At 45.8% G+C, this 17,944-nt stretch overlaps 1 protein-coding gene across 2 annotated transcripts in view; it reads right to left on the reverse strand.

Moving 5' to 3' along the window:
- The window catches only part of ARID3B (AT-rich interaction domain 3B), a 237,685-nt gene that overhangs the window by 26,346 nt on the left and 193,395 nt on the right, over positions 1-17,944 (reverse strand). For both annotated transcript variants that reach the window (XM_030187552.1, XM_030187545.1), the window contains exon 7: positions 9,145-9,402. In XM_030187552.1, the coding sequence (XP_030043412.1) occupies positions 9,145-9,402 (258 nt within the window). The remainder of the gene's footprint in view (positions 1-9,144; positions 9,403-17,944) is intronic.

Consider the following 17,944-nt stretch of genomic DNA (forward strand, 5'->3'; position numbering starts at 1 on the left):
CAGACCTAGAAAGGGATCTGGGAGTCATCGTTGATAAGACGTTGAAAACTTGTGCTCAGTGTGCTGCGGCGGCTAAGAAAGCGCACAGAATGTTAAGTTTTATTAGGAAAGGGATGGAAAACAAACACAAGGATATTATAATGCTGCTGTATCGCTCCATGGTGCGACCGCACCTTGAATATTGTGTCCAATTCTGGTCGCCGCATCTCAAAAAAGATATCAAGGAATTGGAGAAGGTGCAGAGAAGGGCGACGAAAATGATAAAAGGGATGGAATGACTTCCCTATGAGGAAAGACTGAGACGGTTAGGGCTCTTCAGCTTGGAGAAAAGGCAGCTGAAGGGTGATATGATAGAAGTCTACAAGATAATGAGCGGAGTAGAGTGGACAGATGTGAAGTGTTTGTTTATACTTTCAAACAATAACAGAACCAAGGGACACAAGATGAAGCTAGAATATGGTAGATTTAAAACAAATAGGAGAAAGTATTTCTTTACTCAGCGTGAAGTTGGACTCTGGAACTCGTTGCTGGACAATGTAGGGACATCAGCTGGCCTTTTGGAGTTTAAGGGGGGTTTGGACAGATTCCTGAAGGAAAAGTCCATTAAACATTATTAATTTTTTTTTTGGGGGGGGGAGGGGGGGGTTGCCGGGTTCTTGAAGCCTGGATTGGCCGCTGTCGGAGACAGGATACTGGGCTTGATGGACCCTTGGTCTTTTCCCAGTATGGCGGTGCTTATGTACTTATGGTGTCCTCGCTGACGAAAATGCTGCTTTCAGAGAGGAGGTGTTAATAGTGTGTGTTGCATAATCCAGTCCAGCACAGGGCCATTGTTACATCACACATGGAATGCTCCAGTTGACAATAAAGCGAATGCTACATACCTGTAGAAGGTATTCTCCGAGGACAGCAGGCTGATTGTTCTCACTGATGGGTGACGTCCACGGCAGCCCCTCCAATCGGAAACTTCACTAGCAAAGGCCTTTGCTAGTCCTCGCGCGCTCATGCGCACCGCGCATGCGCAGCCGTCTTCCCGCCCAAACCGGCTCGTGTTCGTCAGTCCCATATGTAGCAAAACAAAGCAAGGGAAGACACAACTCCAAAGGGGAGGTGGGCGGGTTTGTGAGAACAATCAGCCTGCTGTCCTCGGAGAATACCTTCTACAGGTATGTAGCATTCGCTTTCTCCGAGGACAAGCAGGCTGCTTGTTCTCACTGATGGGGTATCCCTAGCCCCCAGGCTCACTCAAAACAACAACCATGGTCAATTGGGCCTCGCAACGGCGAGGACATAACTGAGATTGACCTAAAAAATTTACCAACTAACTGAGAGTGCAGCCTGGAACAGAACAAACAGGGCCCTCGGGGGGTGGAGTTGGATCCTAAAGCCCAAACAGGTTCTGAAGAACTGACTGCCCGAACCGACTGTCGCGTCGGGTATCCTGCTGCAGGCAGTAATGAGATGTGAATGTGTGGACAGATGACCACGTCGCAGCTTTGCAAATTTCTTCAATAGAGGCTGACTTCAAGTGGGCTACCGACGCAGCCATGGCTCTAACATTATGAGCCGTGACATGACCCTCAAGAGCCAGCCCCGCCTGGGCGTAAGTGAAGGAAATGCAATCTGCTAGCCAATTGGATATGGTGCGTTTCCCCACAGCCACTCCCCTCCTATTGGGATCAAAAGAAACAAACAATTGGGCGGACTGTCTGTTGGGCTGTGTCCGCTCCAAATAGAAGGTCAATGCTCTCTTGCAGTCCAATGTGTGCAGCTGACGTTCAGCAGGGCAGGAATGAGGACGGGGAAAAAATGTTGGCAAGACAATTGACTGGTTCAGATGGAACTCCGACACAACCTTTGGCAGAAACTTAGGGTGAGTGCGGAGGACTACTCTGTTATGATGAAATTTGGTGTAAGGGGCCTGGGCTACCAGGGCCTGAAGCTCACTGACTCTACGAGCTGAAGTAACTGCCACCAAGAAAATGACCTTCCAGGTCAAGTACTTCAGATGGCAGGAATTCAGTGGCTCAAAAGGAGGTTTCATCAGCTGGGTGAGAACGACATTGAGATCCCATGACACTGTAGGAGGCTTGACAGGGGGCTTTGACAAAAGCAAACCTCTCATGAAGCGAACAACTAAAGGCTGTCCTGAGATCGGCTTACCTTCCACACGGTAATGGTATGCACTGATTGCACTAAGGTGAACCCTTACAGAGTTGGTCTTGAGACCAGACTCAGACAAGTGCAGAAGGTATTCAAGCAGGGTCTGTGTAGGACAAGAGCGAGGATCTAGGGCCTTGCTGTCACACCAGACGGCAAACCTCCTCCACAGAAAGAAGTAACTCCTCTTAGTGGAATCTTTCCTGGAAGCAAGCAAGATACGGGAGACACCCTCTGACAGACCCAAAGAGGCAAAGTCTACGCTCTCAACATCCAGGCCGTGAGAGCCAGGGACCGGAGGCTGGGATGCAGAAGCGCCCCTTCGTCCTGCGTGATGAGGGTCGGAAAACACTCCAATCTCCACGGTTCTTCGGAGGACAATTCCAGAAGAAGAGGGAACCAGATCTGACGCGGCCAAAAAGGAGCAATCAGAATCATGGTGCCTCGGTCTTGCTTGAGTTTCAACAAAGTCTTCCCCACCAGAGGTATGGGAGGATAAGCATACAGCAGACCCTCCCCCCAGTCCAGGAGGAAGGCATCCGATGCCAGTCTGCCGTGGGCCTGAAGCCTGGAACAGAACTGAGGGACTTTGTGGTTGGCTCGAGATGCGAAGAGGTCTACCAAGGGGGTGCCCCACACCTGGAAGATCTGTCGCACTACACGGGAATTGAGCGACCACTCGTGAGGTTGCATAATCCTGCTCAACCTGTCGGCCAGACTGTTGTTTACGCCTGCCAGATATGTGGCTTGGAGCACCATGCCGTGCCGGCGAGCCCAGAGCCACATGCTGACGGCTTCCTGACACAGGGGGCGAGATCCGGTGCCCCCCTGCTTGTTGACGTAGTACATGGCAACCTGGTTGTCTGTCTGAATTTGGATAATTTGGTGGGACAGCCGATCTCTGAAAGCCTTCAGAGCGTTCCAGATCGCTCGCAACTCCAGAAGATTGATCTGCAGATCGCGTTCCTGGAGGGACCAGCTTCCTTGGGTGTGAAGCCCATCGACATGAGCTCCCTACCCCAGGAGAGACGCATCCGTGGTCAGCACTTTTTGAGGCTGAGGAATTTGGAAGGGACGTCCCAGAGTCAGATTGGACCAAATCGTCCACCAATACAGGGATTCGAGAAAACTCGTGGACAGGTGGATTACGTCTTCTAGATCCCCAGCAGCCTGGAACCACTGGGAAGCTAGGGTCCATTGAGCAGATCTCATGTGAAGGCGGGCCATGGGAGTCACATGGACTGTGGAGGCCATGTGGCCTAGCAATCTCAACATCTGCCGAGCTGTGATCTGCTGGGACGCTCGCACCCGCGAGACGAGGGACAACAAGTTGTTGGCTCTCGTCTCTGGGAGATAGGCGCGAGCCGTCCGAGAATCCAGCAGAGCTCCTATGAATTCGAGTCTCTGCACTGGGAGAAGATGGGACTTTGGATAATTTATCACAAACCCCAGTAGCTCCAGGAGGCGAATAGTCATCTGCATGGACTGCAGGGCTCCTGCCTCGGATGTGTTCTTCAGCAGCCAATCGTCGAGATATGGGAACACGTGCACCCCCAGCCTGCGAAGTGCCGCTGCTACTACAGCCAAGCACTTTGTGAACACCCTGGGCGCAGAGGCGAGCCCAAAGGGTAGCACACAGTACTGGAAGTGACGTGTGCCCAGCTGAAATCGCAGATACTGTCTGTGAGCTGGCAGTATCGGGATGTGTGTGTAGGCATCCTTCAAGTCCAGAGAGCATAGCCAATCGTTTTCCTGAATCATGGGAAGGAGGGTGCCCAGGGAAAGCATCCTGAACTTTTCTTTGACCAGATATTTGTTCAGGGCCCTTAGGTCTAGGATGGGACGCATCCCTCCTGTTTTCTTTTCCACAAGGAAGTACCTGGAATAGAATCCCAGCCCTTCTTGCCCGGATGGCACGGGCTCGACCGCATTGGCGCTGAGAAGGGCGGAGAGTTCCTCTGCAAGTACCTGCTTGTGCTGGAAGCTGTAAGACTGAGCTCCCGGTGGACAATTTGGAGGTTTTGAGGCCAAATTGAGGGTGTATCCTTGCCGGACTATTTGGAGAACCCACTGATCGGAGGTTATGAGAGGCCACCTTTGGTGAAAAGCTTTCAACCTCCCTCCGACTGGCAGGTCGCCCGGCACTGACACTTGGATGTCGGCTATGCTCTGCTGGAGCCAGTCAAAAGCTCGTCCCTTGCTTTTGCTGGGGAGCCGAGGGGCCTTGCTGAGGCGCACGCTGCTGACGAGAGCGAGCGCGCTGGGGCTTAGCCTGGGCCGCAGGCTGTCGAGAAGGAGGATTGTACCTACGCTTGCCAGAAGAGTAGGGAACAGTCTTCCTTCCCCCAAAAAATCTTCTACCTGTAGAGGTAGAGGCTGAAGGCTGCCGGCGGGAGAACTTGTCGAATGCGGTGTCCCGCTGGTGGAGCTGCTCTACCACCTGTTCGACTTTCTCTCCAAAAATGTTATCCGCACGGCAAGGCGAGTCCGCAATCCGCTGCTGGATTCTATTCTCCAGGTCGGAGGCACGCAGCCATGAGAGCCTGCGCATCACCACACCTTGAGCAGCGGCCCTGGACGCAACATCAAAGGTGTCATACACCCCTCTGGCCAGGAATTTTCTGCACGCCTTCAGCTGCCTGACCACCTCCTGAAAAGGCTTGGCTTGCTCAGGGGGGAGCGCATCAACCAAGCCCGCCAACTGCTGCACATTGTTCCGCATGTGTATGCTCGTGTAGAGCTGGTAGGACTGAATTTTGGCCACGAGCATAGAGGAATGGTAGGCCTTCCTCCCAAAGGAGTCTAAGGTTCTAGAGTCCTTGCCCGGGGGCGCCGAAGCATGCTCCCTAGAACTCTTAGCCTTCTTTAGGGCCAGATCCACAACTCCAGAATCATGAGGCAACTGAGTGCGCATCAGATCTGGGTCCCCATGGATCCGGTACTGGGACTCGATCTTCTTGGGGATGTGGGGATTAGTTAAAGGCTTGGTCCAGTTCGCCAGCAATGTCTTTTTTAGGACATGGTGCATGGGTACAGTGGACGCTTCCTTAGGTGGAGAAGGATAGTCCAGGAGCTCAAACATTTCAGCCCTGGGCTCGTCCTCCACAACCACCGGGAAGGAGATGGCCGTAGACATCTCCCGGACAAAGGAAGCAAAAGACAGACTCTCGGGAGGAGAAAGCTGTCTCTCAGGAGAGGGAGTGGGATCGGAAGAAAGACCCTCAGACTCCTCGTCAGAGAAATATCTGGGGTCTTCTTCCTCTTCCCACGAGGCCTCACCCTCGGTGTCAGACACAAGTTCACGGACCTGTGTCTGCAACCGTGCCCGACTCGACTCTGTGGAGCCACGTCCACGATGGGGGCGTCGAGAGGTAGACTCCCTCGCCCGCATCGGCGAAGCTCCCTCCGCCGACGTAGTCGGGGAGCCTTCCTGGGAGGCGACGGCAGCCGGTACCGCACGCGGCACCGACGCCGGAGACCTCACCTCGGGCAATGGGCCAGCCGTCACCACGCTCGACGGTACCGGTGGCGCAAGCACCGCCGGTACCGGAGGGGTAGGGCGCAACAGCTCTCCCAGAATCTCTGGGAGAACGGCCCAGAGGCTCTCGTTCAGAGTGGCTGCAGAGAAAGGCATGGAGGTCGATGCAGGCGTCGACGTCAGAACCTGTTCCGGGCGTGGAGGCTGTTCCGGGCTGTCCAGAGTGGAGCGCATCGACACCTCCTGAACAGAGGGTGAGCGGTCCTCTCGGTGCCGATGCCTTGCGGGTGCCGACTCCCTCGGCGATCCAGAGCTCTCGGTGCCGACCCGGGAAGGAGACCGATGACGATGCTTCTTCGATTTCTTGGAACGAAGCATGTCACCGGAGCTTCCCGGCACCGACGAGGAGGACGTAGAATCCAGTCGTCGCTTCCTCGGGGCCGAGGCCGAAGGAGGTCGGTCTCGGGGGGGGGGGCTGTACCGCAGGAGCCCTCAGGGTAGGGGGAGACCCACCCGAAGGCTCACCGCCACCAGCAGGGGAATGGACAGCCCTCACCTGCACTCCAGACGAAGCACCACCGTCCGACGACATCAGCAGACGAGGTCCCGGTACCACCGACATCGATGCAGCTATCCGATGTCTCGGCGCCGATGCAGAGGGCCGATGCCTCGATGCACTCGATGCACTGGCGGCCGAGGATGAAGCTCTGGACGCTGAAGACGTTGATGCACACGATACCCCCGGTGCCGATGCCGACGAAGAGCCCGAGAACAAAACGTTCCACTGGGCCAATCTCGCTACCTGAGTCCGCTTTTGCAAAAGGGAACACAGACTACAGGCCTGCGGGCGGTGCCCAGCCCCCAAGCACTGAAGACACGACGCGTGCCTGTCAGTGAGCGAGATGACCCAGGCGCACTGGGTGCACTTCTTGAAGCCGCTGGTAGACTTCGATGTCATGGGCGGAAAAATCACGCCGGCGAGATCAAAAGTCGAAATGGCGGAAAAGGCACCGAAAAAACAAGGGGAAGAAAACTTCGACCCGAGGCCTAAAAGCGGCCTACCCCGACGACGAAAGAAAACTTACCGGGGCGAAAGCTGAAAATAGCGGGGGAAGAAAAGATCAAGAGTCTTTTCCCACACAGAAAGGATTATAAATTTTTTTCTCTTTGAAAACACACGACGAACGCGCGAGGTCGACTTTGCGGGGCCCGACACGGTGAAAACATGACCGTACCGAGCGCGGACAAAAGAAGACTGACGAACACGAGCCGGTTCGGGCGGGAAGACGGCCGCGCATGCGCGGTGCGCATGAGCGCGCGAGGACTACCAAAGGCCTTTGCTAGTGAAGTTTCCGATTGGAGGGGCTGCCGTGGACGTCACCCATCAGTGAGAACAAGCAGCCTGCTTGTCCTCGGAGAAAGAAGGAAAAATTTGGCTGGTCTTTTAAACTTTCCTACCTTTAGCCCTACCAGATCAATCCAGAGTCCCTCCCTATTTCAAAAGTTGAGTTTCAATTAGTTTAGCATTTAGTAAGTTACAGCTGAGAGCTTTTGAGGTCTCCTATGGGTGTGGAGGCCTTAGGATCCCCATCCTGTCTACTAGGATTAAGCGAGGTCTTCATTTGCTTTGTTACATAATAAAACTGAAGAGGACCTTGTTACACAGCATCCTATACAGGGTAAGGCTCACAAGCATTTGTCCTCCATCTCTGGCTGTTGGGTATAACCTAGTCATCCAGTAGTATTCAAGGAAAGAAAATTAGCAGGTGAGACTAAATATTTTTTTCAATGCCTGAAAGTCACTTTGTCAAAATGGGACCTGCCAGATCTCAGTTACTTTGTTTATTCTTTAAAAGGATTAAAACGTGGCAGCCTTGTTCACTTGAGAATATTTGTAGTCTGATATCTGTCCTTTCTATTTAGACACCAAGACAACACAGTATCAGATGAACTCTGCATATGTAAGAAAATGTTGTTTAATGGACACAGGATGGCAGTAGTCCCATGGACACCTGCTCGCCACATGGCTACCTAATGTTAAAGCTAGTATCTTTACATACTTGCCCACACAACTACTACAATATTTGAAGAATTGTCACCCCCTTGTCTCATATAAATGCCAAATCCGTGTCTAAACTTGCAAATGGAATAAAAAAAAAAGTTACACTCTCTCATTATAGAGACCTGAAGGTCTGAAGAATGAGAAACCAGCTGTTACAGGGCTATTTGGGAGGACTGCAATCAATCATTCTTGAGATTCCAGCAATAAGTGTTGTTTATAACTTCACTTTAATTATAATACGGTCCTGAGGCAGAGCATGCCGGGACCCAGTGCTTTAGAATCAGCATTTGAAATAGCTTTCATTCCAACAGTATGTGACCTTTAAGAACTCAAGGTTTCACCTAATCATAACTTCAGCTTGTCTCTAAGGTAACCAATACCTCCCAACATTCAAAGTGTTCTTGCTAACACAAAGCATACAGAAAGAAAGCCCTTTGTGGCTTTTAGATCACTGTTTCCTAACTGGTTTGCCTTCAATCTGATCAGATGTGCCACAGAAAAAGTGACCATTGCCTAATGCTCTGGACCAGACCACAACATGGGCTCTGCTCTCAGCACATTGCAGCACTAAGACATTAGCAGTGGCTCTTAGGCATGCAGGAGCACTTTTCTGTCTGAGAACATATAAAGTGATACATGCCTCTTATTTTCCTAGATACAGCAGGAACACTGGAATGTGAGAAGTTACTGGTGGTACCTATGCGTGCAGCATACTCACTGCACCTCCTTCTCTATCCAAGCGTTCTCTAAGTTCCTCTAGCCTCTGGTGGGGCCACCAGTGCTTCCCTAGCTTTTCGTTCAGCCTCTCCCATGTCAGTGTTGCTTAGTTAGCAGAGGCTGGTGTGCTGCACAAACTTTTTTTTGAAAATGTACCTGTGCCTTGGGCTTAAAAACATCAAAAACTATTTTGTTAATGGTATATATGTGTTGAATAAAGGATTGCTTTAGTATGTTCTGTGCAAAGGTATATATTTAAAATGTTTCAAATCAACAATTGATATAGGTAATAATGTATATTCGTTGTGGATATCCTGAAAAAGTGACTGGCTAGGTGTGTCTCAAGATCTGGGTTGAGAACCCTTGCTCTAGAAAAACTATCAGTTCTCGTTCTAAACATGTATAGGCTGATAATTCTGTTTAGATAAATCTGCCATGCACAAGTTTTGGATAGGTTTGGGCGATTTCTGTAAATTACCGAGGGTGGTACTTATGGTGCCTGCCAGGGAAACAGCTGAATCTGATTATAACAGGGAAATAACTATTCCCTTTTTTCTCAAGCTACAATGTAAGAACACTTCCACTAGCTTCTGGGGCACTTGGACTCCCCCTCTTGTTACAACACATGGCACGCCCCCTCCAAATTTTGTTCACGCAGTCTCAAATATGCTTCTAGCAATGACTCATGCTCACCACACTTTGTAAGCCTGCACGAAGGAGAACTCACCCTTGCCATTGATTCTGAGCTTCATGGGAATCTGTCTGGCCATGCTGAGCAGGTTGTGCTGGAACGCCTGTTGGAGAAGGCGTTGCTCTTCTTCACTTACACGGGATGCCCTCTTTTCTGGTGGTTCGCCGGATTCTAACCTCTCTCTCAACTGCTCCAGTGTGGCCATCCTTGCTGCGACTGCTGCCTGCTGGCTGGCCAAGGCCACTGGCATGCTCATACGGCTTGGCACAGACACCATAACGGAGGCTCCATCACCTAAGAAAAAAAAGAAGAAAGAGTCATAGGCGGCCATACTAATCTCAGGGTTACAACAGAAAAGTCAATCTTTCAAAGTGCTGCAGGGACAGCAGGTCTAGATTTTCATTCTAATTTTACAAATTTTAATTGATTTACATTAGAACACTTACAACTATACTGAACTATCAGCTAAAAATAAAGCACTATATGCCCACTACCAATATTGGGTAGTAATGTTGTTACTGTCACACACGTTACAAATTTTGTTAACTTCTAACATGATGAGATAAATTTAAAATCTGTGATGGAGCTTAGTAACTTAACTACATTTAGGCTGTTAATGGTAGCTAGTTTCTAAGCTTGTTACCCTTTATATAAAATTACCTCTTTCAGTGCAGTGATGGCAAGTAATTCTGGAACCGAAGAGATGTCCAGTTCAGAAAAGACAAGATTTGGAAGAATATTTTAAAATCAAAGATGTTGCTTGTAAGCCATGTATGCAAATTTAAAAAAAAAATGCTTATCAGTACCAAAAGCAGTAGTTCCAATTTAAAGAAACTTAGGGCTGTACATTGTGGTTAAAGCAGCAACCATCAATCATGATTAAAAAATTAATCGCAGTTGATGACTAACCACCTTCCCTTCCTCCCCGCTCAGGCCAGCATCTCGTGCTCTCCTCCGGGACTGCCAACAGCTCTCCCCTCAACTCCCTGTTTACCTCTCTAGCTATCTTGCAGTAAATCTTCACCCTGCAGTGGCCGGCAGTGTATTGAAATGCTGCCTCAGCCTGCATATTTTTTCTGACCCATCCCACCCCCTTCTGATGCAACTTCCTATTTTCAGAAAGGGGTGACGGGTCAGAAGGAAAGGACCAGTGCAGGCCGAGGCAGCATTTCAATATGCTACCGGCCACTGCAGGGTGAAGATTTACTGCAAGAGAACTGATGAGTTAAACCAGAAGGGGAGGGGAGAGCCGCCACCTGGGAGAGATTGCTGACGGGTGGGCGAGTGACGGAGAACATAGGAGGGCAGGGGGAATTTAGGGAAAATGCGGGAGGGGAGGCATGTTAGAGAAAAAGACTGAGATAGAGAGGAGAGAGAGAGAAAGACACAGAATGGGTGACGGCATGGAGGGGCACAGAAAGAGGGAGAGAATGAATGGGTGAAGGCACAGGGGGGCACGGGGAGAGAGAGAATGGGTGAAGGCCCCCCCCCCCCACAAAAAAAAAGCTACAATACCTGTTCAATGTCTGGTGGGGTAGCGGAAGCCCTGCCTGTTGATGAAATCCACTTCCTGAATCACCCCCTTCCTCCTCGTACTGCCTCAGGAGCAAGGAAGTCAGTTTGTGCATGAACTGAGCATGATTGGGAAGCACCCCGCTGATTTCCTCACTGCTGAGGCAGCACGAGGGGGACACTTTGGCAGTAGATTTCGACCGGCTTCGGAATCCCCACCAGCAAAGGTATGATACCTAATGGGGGAGGGAGAGGGAATGTGTCCCCCCCATGAACAGCAGACTATGGGCCAACTTTAACTGTCCGATTAATCACGAGATTAAAACTTTGATCGTGCCATTAACCGAGATTGGAAATTTTAATCAAAATGCAGCCCTAAAAGAAACATGTTGAGGATATTTATCCAAGTTCATTAACAAAGATGAATGAGTGGTACTGTATAATGCAGACACTTGCCGGTTCCTTAAACATTCGGCAAGCTGAATGCAAATGTTCATGGGAATTTGCTGCCCACTTTAATTTGATTAAATACTAAGCTTAAGCAGTTGTGACCTAAACTACTTCAGGAAGCAGGTGAAAGCTTGGCTCTTCAACCAGGCCTTTAATGGAAGAAGTAACTAACTTGTAAGTCTCACTCTCACACACAAGGAGTGACATGGGCTGCACATACTGCAGTAGGACATGTTTATCCACTCCTACCCTAGCTGATACAATATTAAACCATCTTTGACCTCATGTGCAACTCTCTTTAAATTAATCACCTTACTTTCAACTCTTCTTACTCTCTTACTTATCTATATGTTCCATCTTTGCTTTACCCTTCACTATCGATTAAAATGTTCTATTACATATTGTGTTGACATTGTAAGTAGTATACTATGCCATACTTTTTATTGTTACTTGAATATGTTTACTGCTGTAATTGCCTATTGCCCATGTTTGATCTACTGTACACCACCTTGAGTAAATTCCTTCAAAAAGGTGGTAAATAAATCCTAATAAATAAATAAACTAAAACCTGCAGTTCCATTAGTTGATGCAGTTTTATCTGGCATTACTACTCATTTCAGTGAGTATTTTAACTGAGATCTTGTGCTTGCCACAGTTTTGACTGTGCTAGTTTGATATCATCAGTAAGAAAGAACGAACTTAGTCACTGTTTGTGTTTAGAACACCACAATCTGCAGCAAACACTGCCAAGCAGTACAACTCCAAATGAATCCACAAGTAGCTGCACATGTAAAGATGAATTTTCTGCTTTGATGAGATGCCCATGCTGAAAATGATGTATGTCTGACAATTTAAGAGGTCTAGAATGCCTTAAAAATATCATTGATGACAATTTTTTTTCTGCACAATACTCTATTCTAGTGCCCCAGTGGAATGGCTCTTTAGCTTTGGAGGTCAAATTTTGACTCTAAGAAACTGAGTTTTTTTTTTTTGAACACCAGCTTCTTTTATGTAAAAAAAAAAAAATCAGTGCTATTAACTTATTAATGTTTAATGCTCTAATCAAAGTCACCAGTGTTTCACAAATCTAACTGCTGTTAATTTTGTTGTCCGTGTAGAAAAATATTAAATGACAGAAAAAGGTTCCAAAACCAAACTAAAAAGGAATCATAGTCACTTTTTAAATGCAACTGTAGCTACTTATAAAATTAATGCTTTTGTAGAGTAACTAGTTAACTTTGGGTTATGCAACTAGTTACAAGTAAAATTAACTTACCAACACTATGCTCGGCAAAAATGTCAACACAATTGCCTGTACAGTTCTTATATGCTTGAAATATTGTTAATGCTTAGGCACAGAACTGAATACAGAGTAGTATCTTAGTATTAGTTGTAACAAAGCTTTAAAAACAAGATACTGTAGTAAAAATACTTCAAAAGTCAGTATTTGCCATTCTATAGTAACAATAGAAAATGTCTCCCCAGTTAGTATCTATAGGAAAAACTTTCATGGACCAACTCAGAAGGAAATACAGACAAGACAAAATGAAATTGCTAGTTTGGAGGTTCTACTAATACTGCTGGTGTAAATGAACAAATAGTATGAAAACTGCCTAAGAGTGTGGTCTAAAAAGTGAAACAGTATAAAAAGTGTAGTTTATCTGATTTAAGGTCTCTCTCTCCTCCCCCCCCCCCCCCCCCCCCCCCCACCACACACACACCAAATAGATGGCTTGAATTACATCTGAAATGTAAGTTTTGGGATACAAAATTGAAAAATATAAATAAGACACACAGTATTTTTCTTTTGAAAGGAATGCTTTTTCAGCATATTAATTTTTTTCTGTTTTTATTTGGTTACCAAAGAATGCAAAACACATCATTCAATTTTCTTTAAAATGCAATTTAAAAACAGCAGTTCCTTTTCATTAACTAATTTTAATACATTTGTGACTAGTGTTTGAGCATGTCCTGACTTGGTAAGGGAATATAGCTTTCAAAAACTAGTAACAGATGTAGTGACTTAGTCCAATAAAACGTTCCTACCTATAACTTATTTTTGATGGCTTTTTTGTATTTTTTGATTTAAAAAAAAAATAACTAGACTAACATAGCAACTGTTTTTATTGAATTCTACCTAGGAAAAGTGAAATGATTTCTGATGTGATAAAGTCCCACTCATGCTCACATGCATTACATATGGCTGGCTTTTAACACGTCTCGTTGGCCTACTGCACCACTTGGTATTTTGTGCCTTGATTTGTACAGCCCAACTAACTGCAACCACTCATATAACCCATTCCTCATCAACGATGCAACTTGATATATCTGCCATTAAAGGGGAGGTGAAGGTGAACTGATAAGAAGGTTGCCCAATCATTTCTTCACTTTCTACCCAACCTCTAGAAAGATTCTGCAAGAGTCAAACATGCACAAGCAACATGAAATTGCATCTAGTGGCTGCAATTGTTTAACCAAATTGAGCATCCATAGAAGACTGAATTGAATACTCATGATGCCCTCCTTTTCGACACCAGTGCTGCGCAGCAGGCTGATGTTTATTTGTTACATTTGTACCCCACATTTTCCCACCTATTTGCAGGCTCAATGTGGCTTACATAGTACCGTGAGGTGATAGCCACCTCTAGTGGAAAACAAATACAGAGTAATGATACTGTCAATGAGATAAATGAGTACAGACACATTAGGGAATCGTAAAGAGGGAAGTCATATAGTATTCATAATGTTCAATACAAGTTTAGGTATTTTTGTGTTGCTGGGTTCAGGCACTTAAGTTAGGTCAGTGGGGTATGCCTTTTCGAATAGGAAGGTCTTTAGTGATTTCCGGAAGTTGAGGTGGTCGTACGTAGTTTTTATGGCTTTTGGAAGTGCTGGGTTAGGTGCTTATATAGGAGAAGCTGGATCCATAAATTGATTTGTACTTGAGTCCTTTGCAACTAGGGTGATGGAGGTTTAAGTATGTTCCCTACATTCCTCCCCATGAACTCCGCTCGCTTGACAAATCTCTCTTGTCGTCCTCCTTCTCCTCCACTGCTAACTCCAGGCTTCGCTCCTTTTGCCCTGACAATGGCAGATACAAATCAAGGTAAGGTCTGGTGGAGATTATACTTGCTTACTTTATTTTTTGTCTATTAGATTGTAAGCTCTTTGAGCAGGGACTGTCTTTCTTCTATGTTTGTGCAGCGCTGCGTATGCCTTGTAGCGCTATAGAAATGCTAAATAGTAGTAGTAGTAGTAGTAAGGTATACCCAAAAAGTAGCACACGTGAAATTATCTTGTTGGGCAGACTGGATGGACCGTGCAGGTCTTTTTCTGCCGTCATCTACTATGTTACTATGTATGTATGTTTTCTCTCGCGGCACCTTATGCCTGGAATAGACTTCCTGGACCTATACGTCTAGCTCCATCTCTACCTGTTTTCAAATCTATGCTGAAAACCCACCTTTTCACTGCTGCTTTTAGCTCCTAGCCACAATTGCCCTCCCCTTGTCCCTTCCTCCCTTCTCACCCATTACTTCCCTCACCCGTAACTGTCTTGTTTGTCTGTATTACTTAGATTGTAAGTTCTTTTGAGGAGGGACTGTTCAGCGCTGCGTGCGTCTGGTAGCGCTATACAAATGCTAATAATAATAACCACGCCCTAGTAATATGACAGCCCTTCCACTGCTGTGACCTCAGGTGCTAGCAAGTTCTCAGTCAAACATTAAGAGTTCAGGGAGTGGTTATTGGTTATCTGTCTGTCTAAACATGTGCTTTGGAAAGGTGGATTTCAATAGAGTTCAGGCCTTGAACAGACAAAATGAAGAATCAGAAGTGTGATTGGGAACCTCGTTTTATGGCCACAAAGAATGGATGTAGATGTCTGGAACTTCCTGCATTGATGTGGTAAATCACAGGTACACACTAAATTTAGAGACTATGTACAGATTCCTATTTCACGTTAATGAACAGGTTTCAGCCCTTAAGCAGGGCAGCATATGAACTGATTCTGAAGGCTGGTTAACTGGGGTCTACCTCTCTTCTATATACTAAATGAGCATATGCAATGACTTTGAGATTCAATTTAGAAGCCAGTCTGTACTGAGCAAAAAGATTTCTATTCTCTCTTTAATTTTATCTTTATTTCAATGTAACAATACATTCCATACATGTGTCAAGAAAATAATAATATAAATTCCAATAAAAAAGAAAATCTATATAGGACAAAGAAAACTACAACAAAGAAATAACAGGTCAAGAATTAAGAAATAAAGGGAAGGAAATAACAGCCACATAGCATATTGCTGACTACATGCAATAATCCTGAGGTACCATACCATCAATCTTAACTGCCTCCCTTCCCAAGTAAAATTTCTAGAAGTTGCCTGGAATAAAAAAACATATACTATTTACCCTCAAATATAGCCAAACGAATAAAAGGAAATTTCAACAAAAAGTTTGTTCCCAGAGCCAAGACTCTAGATTTATAAACGAAAAACCTTGTTTTTTTTTAAACTATATCTTTGTTTACATTATTATAAACTTTCAATCAGCATAAACACTCTTGCTTCATAAGCAAATCGAGTTATCAAAGAAAATTATAAACAAAAAGAAAAGGAAAGAACCTTCTTAGTAAATTAAGCAAATAACTATTAGTCCCCTATCACTGGGAAGACAAAATAATGATAAAGGGAGTTATAGAAGGCAAATTATATCAAACAAAAAGAAATGGCCCTAACACTGATACAAAATATCATATCTAAATCATCAGCCAACTGAATTCCCTACAAGAATACCAGTGGAAACAACTGGAATTAAAGACTTTTTAACATCAAGAAAACGCCTTAACTATCAGGTAAATAAACATAATTGTTCCACATAGGGATATCTAAAGAAAAATGAACCACCAAAACTACAAATCTCAGTATGCATAGCAAGAAATAATTTTCTTCTCGTACCTACTGAACCAGATCTACCTACAGCTCTAAGTAAACTGACTGCCTGCTTAACCGCGACTCAGAAATGGGCAAATAACAACAAACGTTGCCTGAACACAAATAAAACAGAGATTCTTTGGGTACCAAACACAAGTGGACAAATACCCAACTTCAAAATACCTTTTGGGAAGTATGAACTCCCCCTAAAATCACAGATTAGAAGTCTTGGGATACTGCTGAACTCATCACTCACTCTGATCCCACAAATTCAAACCTTCAAAAAATGTCTCCATCACCTACGGCAGCTACAAAATCTCTCTACAAATATTGAAAAGACGAGTCTGACCACAGTGATCCATGCCATGATTAACATCACAACAAGTGTACTGTAATGCCCTGTACACTAGCCAAACCAAAAAGAGTTTTATCAGCTCCAACTAATTCAGAATGCTGCAGGATGACTGATAGAAGGCTGCAAGTGGCATGACCACATCACGCGTAGTTTGGGGGGGAGGGGGCATTGTCCCCCCAAACGCAGGGCCGGTGCAACGCTGCAAGCAGCTCTCCCTCCGTCCCACCCTCAGCTCCCCGACCAGCAGCCCTCCTCTCCGTTCCTTCCCTCCCCCCCGCGCATTTTTTTTTTATCAACTTTTTATTTTAAACAAACTCCTGAGAGTCACAGAAATACAAGCAATTTCAAGTGTCCTTCAAAAAAAAAAAATATATAAACAGAAATTATTTTCCTTTAACTATCGACCATAAAATTAAGGCAAATTGATCCAAATACAAAAAATAAGATAATAGTTGCTGCTGCCAAAAAGCATCTCCCCCCTTAGCCTATCTAGCAGTGTCGTCTGGTGGCCCGACTGTTACATTAACATCCTCTTTAGAAACCAAAAAATCTATCAACTGTTTTGGGTCAAAAAACTGAAACATTTTTGTTTGATACACAATTCTACATATACAAGGACATTTTAAAATAAAGTTAGCTCCTATGGTGAGAGTTCTCGGGTGTAGTGCCAAAAAAGCACTTCGCCGTTTCTGAGTTTCTCTCGCCAAATCTGGAAATAACCTTACTTTTGAGCCAAAAAAGGTTGATTGTAAATGCCTAAAGGAAAGCCTCAAAACAGTGTCCCGATCCATTTCCAAAGCAAAAACAACTAATAATGTTAATCTTTGAGTTACAACCTCCAAAGAGGATTCTAGAAAAGATGTCAAGTTCATCTCATTCCCTCTATTGAGTTGAGAGGTAATATTCTCCGCACTAGTTCTGTTAGGCAAATATTGTGCTCGCACAATAGGGGGTAAGTTTTCACTCGACATACCCAAAGTCTCAATCAAATATTTTTTTACCATATCAATGGGGGAAATTAGAGGAGACCTAGGAAAATTTATAAATCTCAAATTTAATCTTCTTGATTTACTTTCCAGATATTCCAAACGTCTTGCCATATATTCTCTGTCCTTAATCATTCCCTGGTTAAGGACTTCCATTGTTTGCACTTTTCCTCCAATTTTCTCCAGATTAGAAACTGTGTTTGTAATTGTTTGTGCTTGCTGGAGGGACACGGTGGATAATATCTTTATATCTGATGAATTTTTCAAAGTCTGTTGTTGTAAAGAGGCATGCATGGTTGCAGTTAGGTCCCAGAGTGCTTCTAAAGTCACCACGGGAGGTTTTTGAATTACTCCCGCTTCTAAAGCCAAGAGGGGGGCGTTAACAATTTTTCTCAGGTTACTCACGGTCTCCTCTTCCCCCGTGACTGTTCCTGAGCCTTCCAACGGAGAAAGCGAGTTCCCTCGCTGCGTTAGCCCTTCACTCTCTGGAGAGAGCAACGCAGACCTCGTTTCTCCTTCCAATCCTCTTGGCTGCAGGGGCCCCGTGCGTTCAAAGGGGCTGAATGACACCCCGTCATCACTGCTGGCCAGCCCACTCA

Source organism: Microcaecilia unicolor, chromosome 1, assembly GCF_901765095.1.
Source record: "Microcaecilia unicolor chromosome 1, aMicUni1.1, whole genome shotgun sequence".
In the NCBI taxonomy this organism is placed as follows: Eukaryota; Metazoa; Chordata; class Amphibia; order Gymnophiona; family Siphonopidae; genus Microcaecilia; species Microcaecilia unicolor.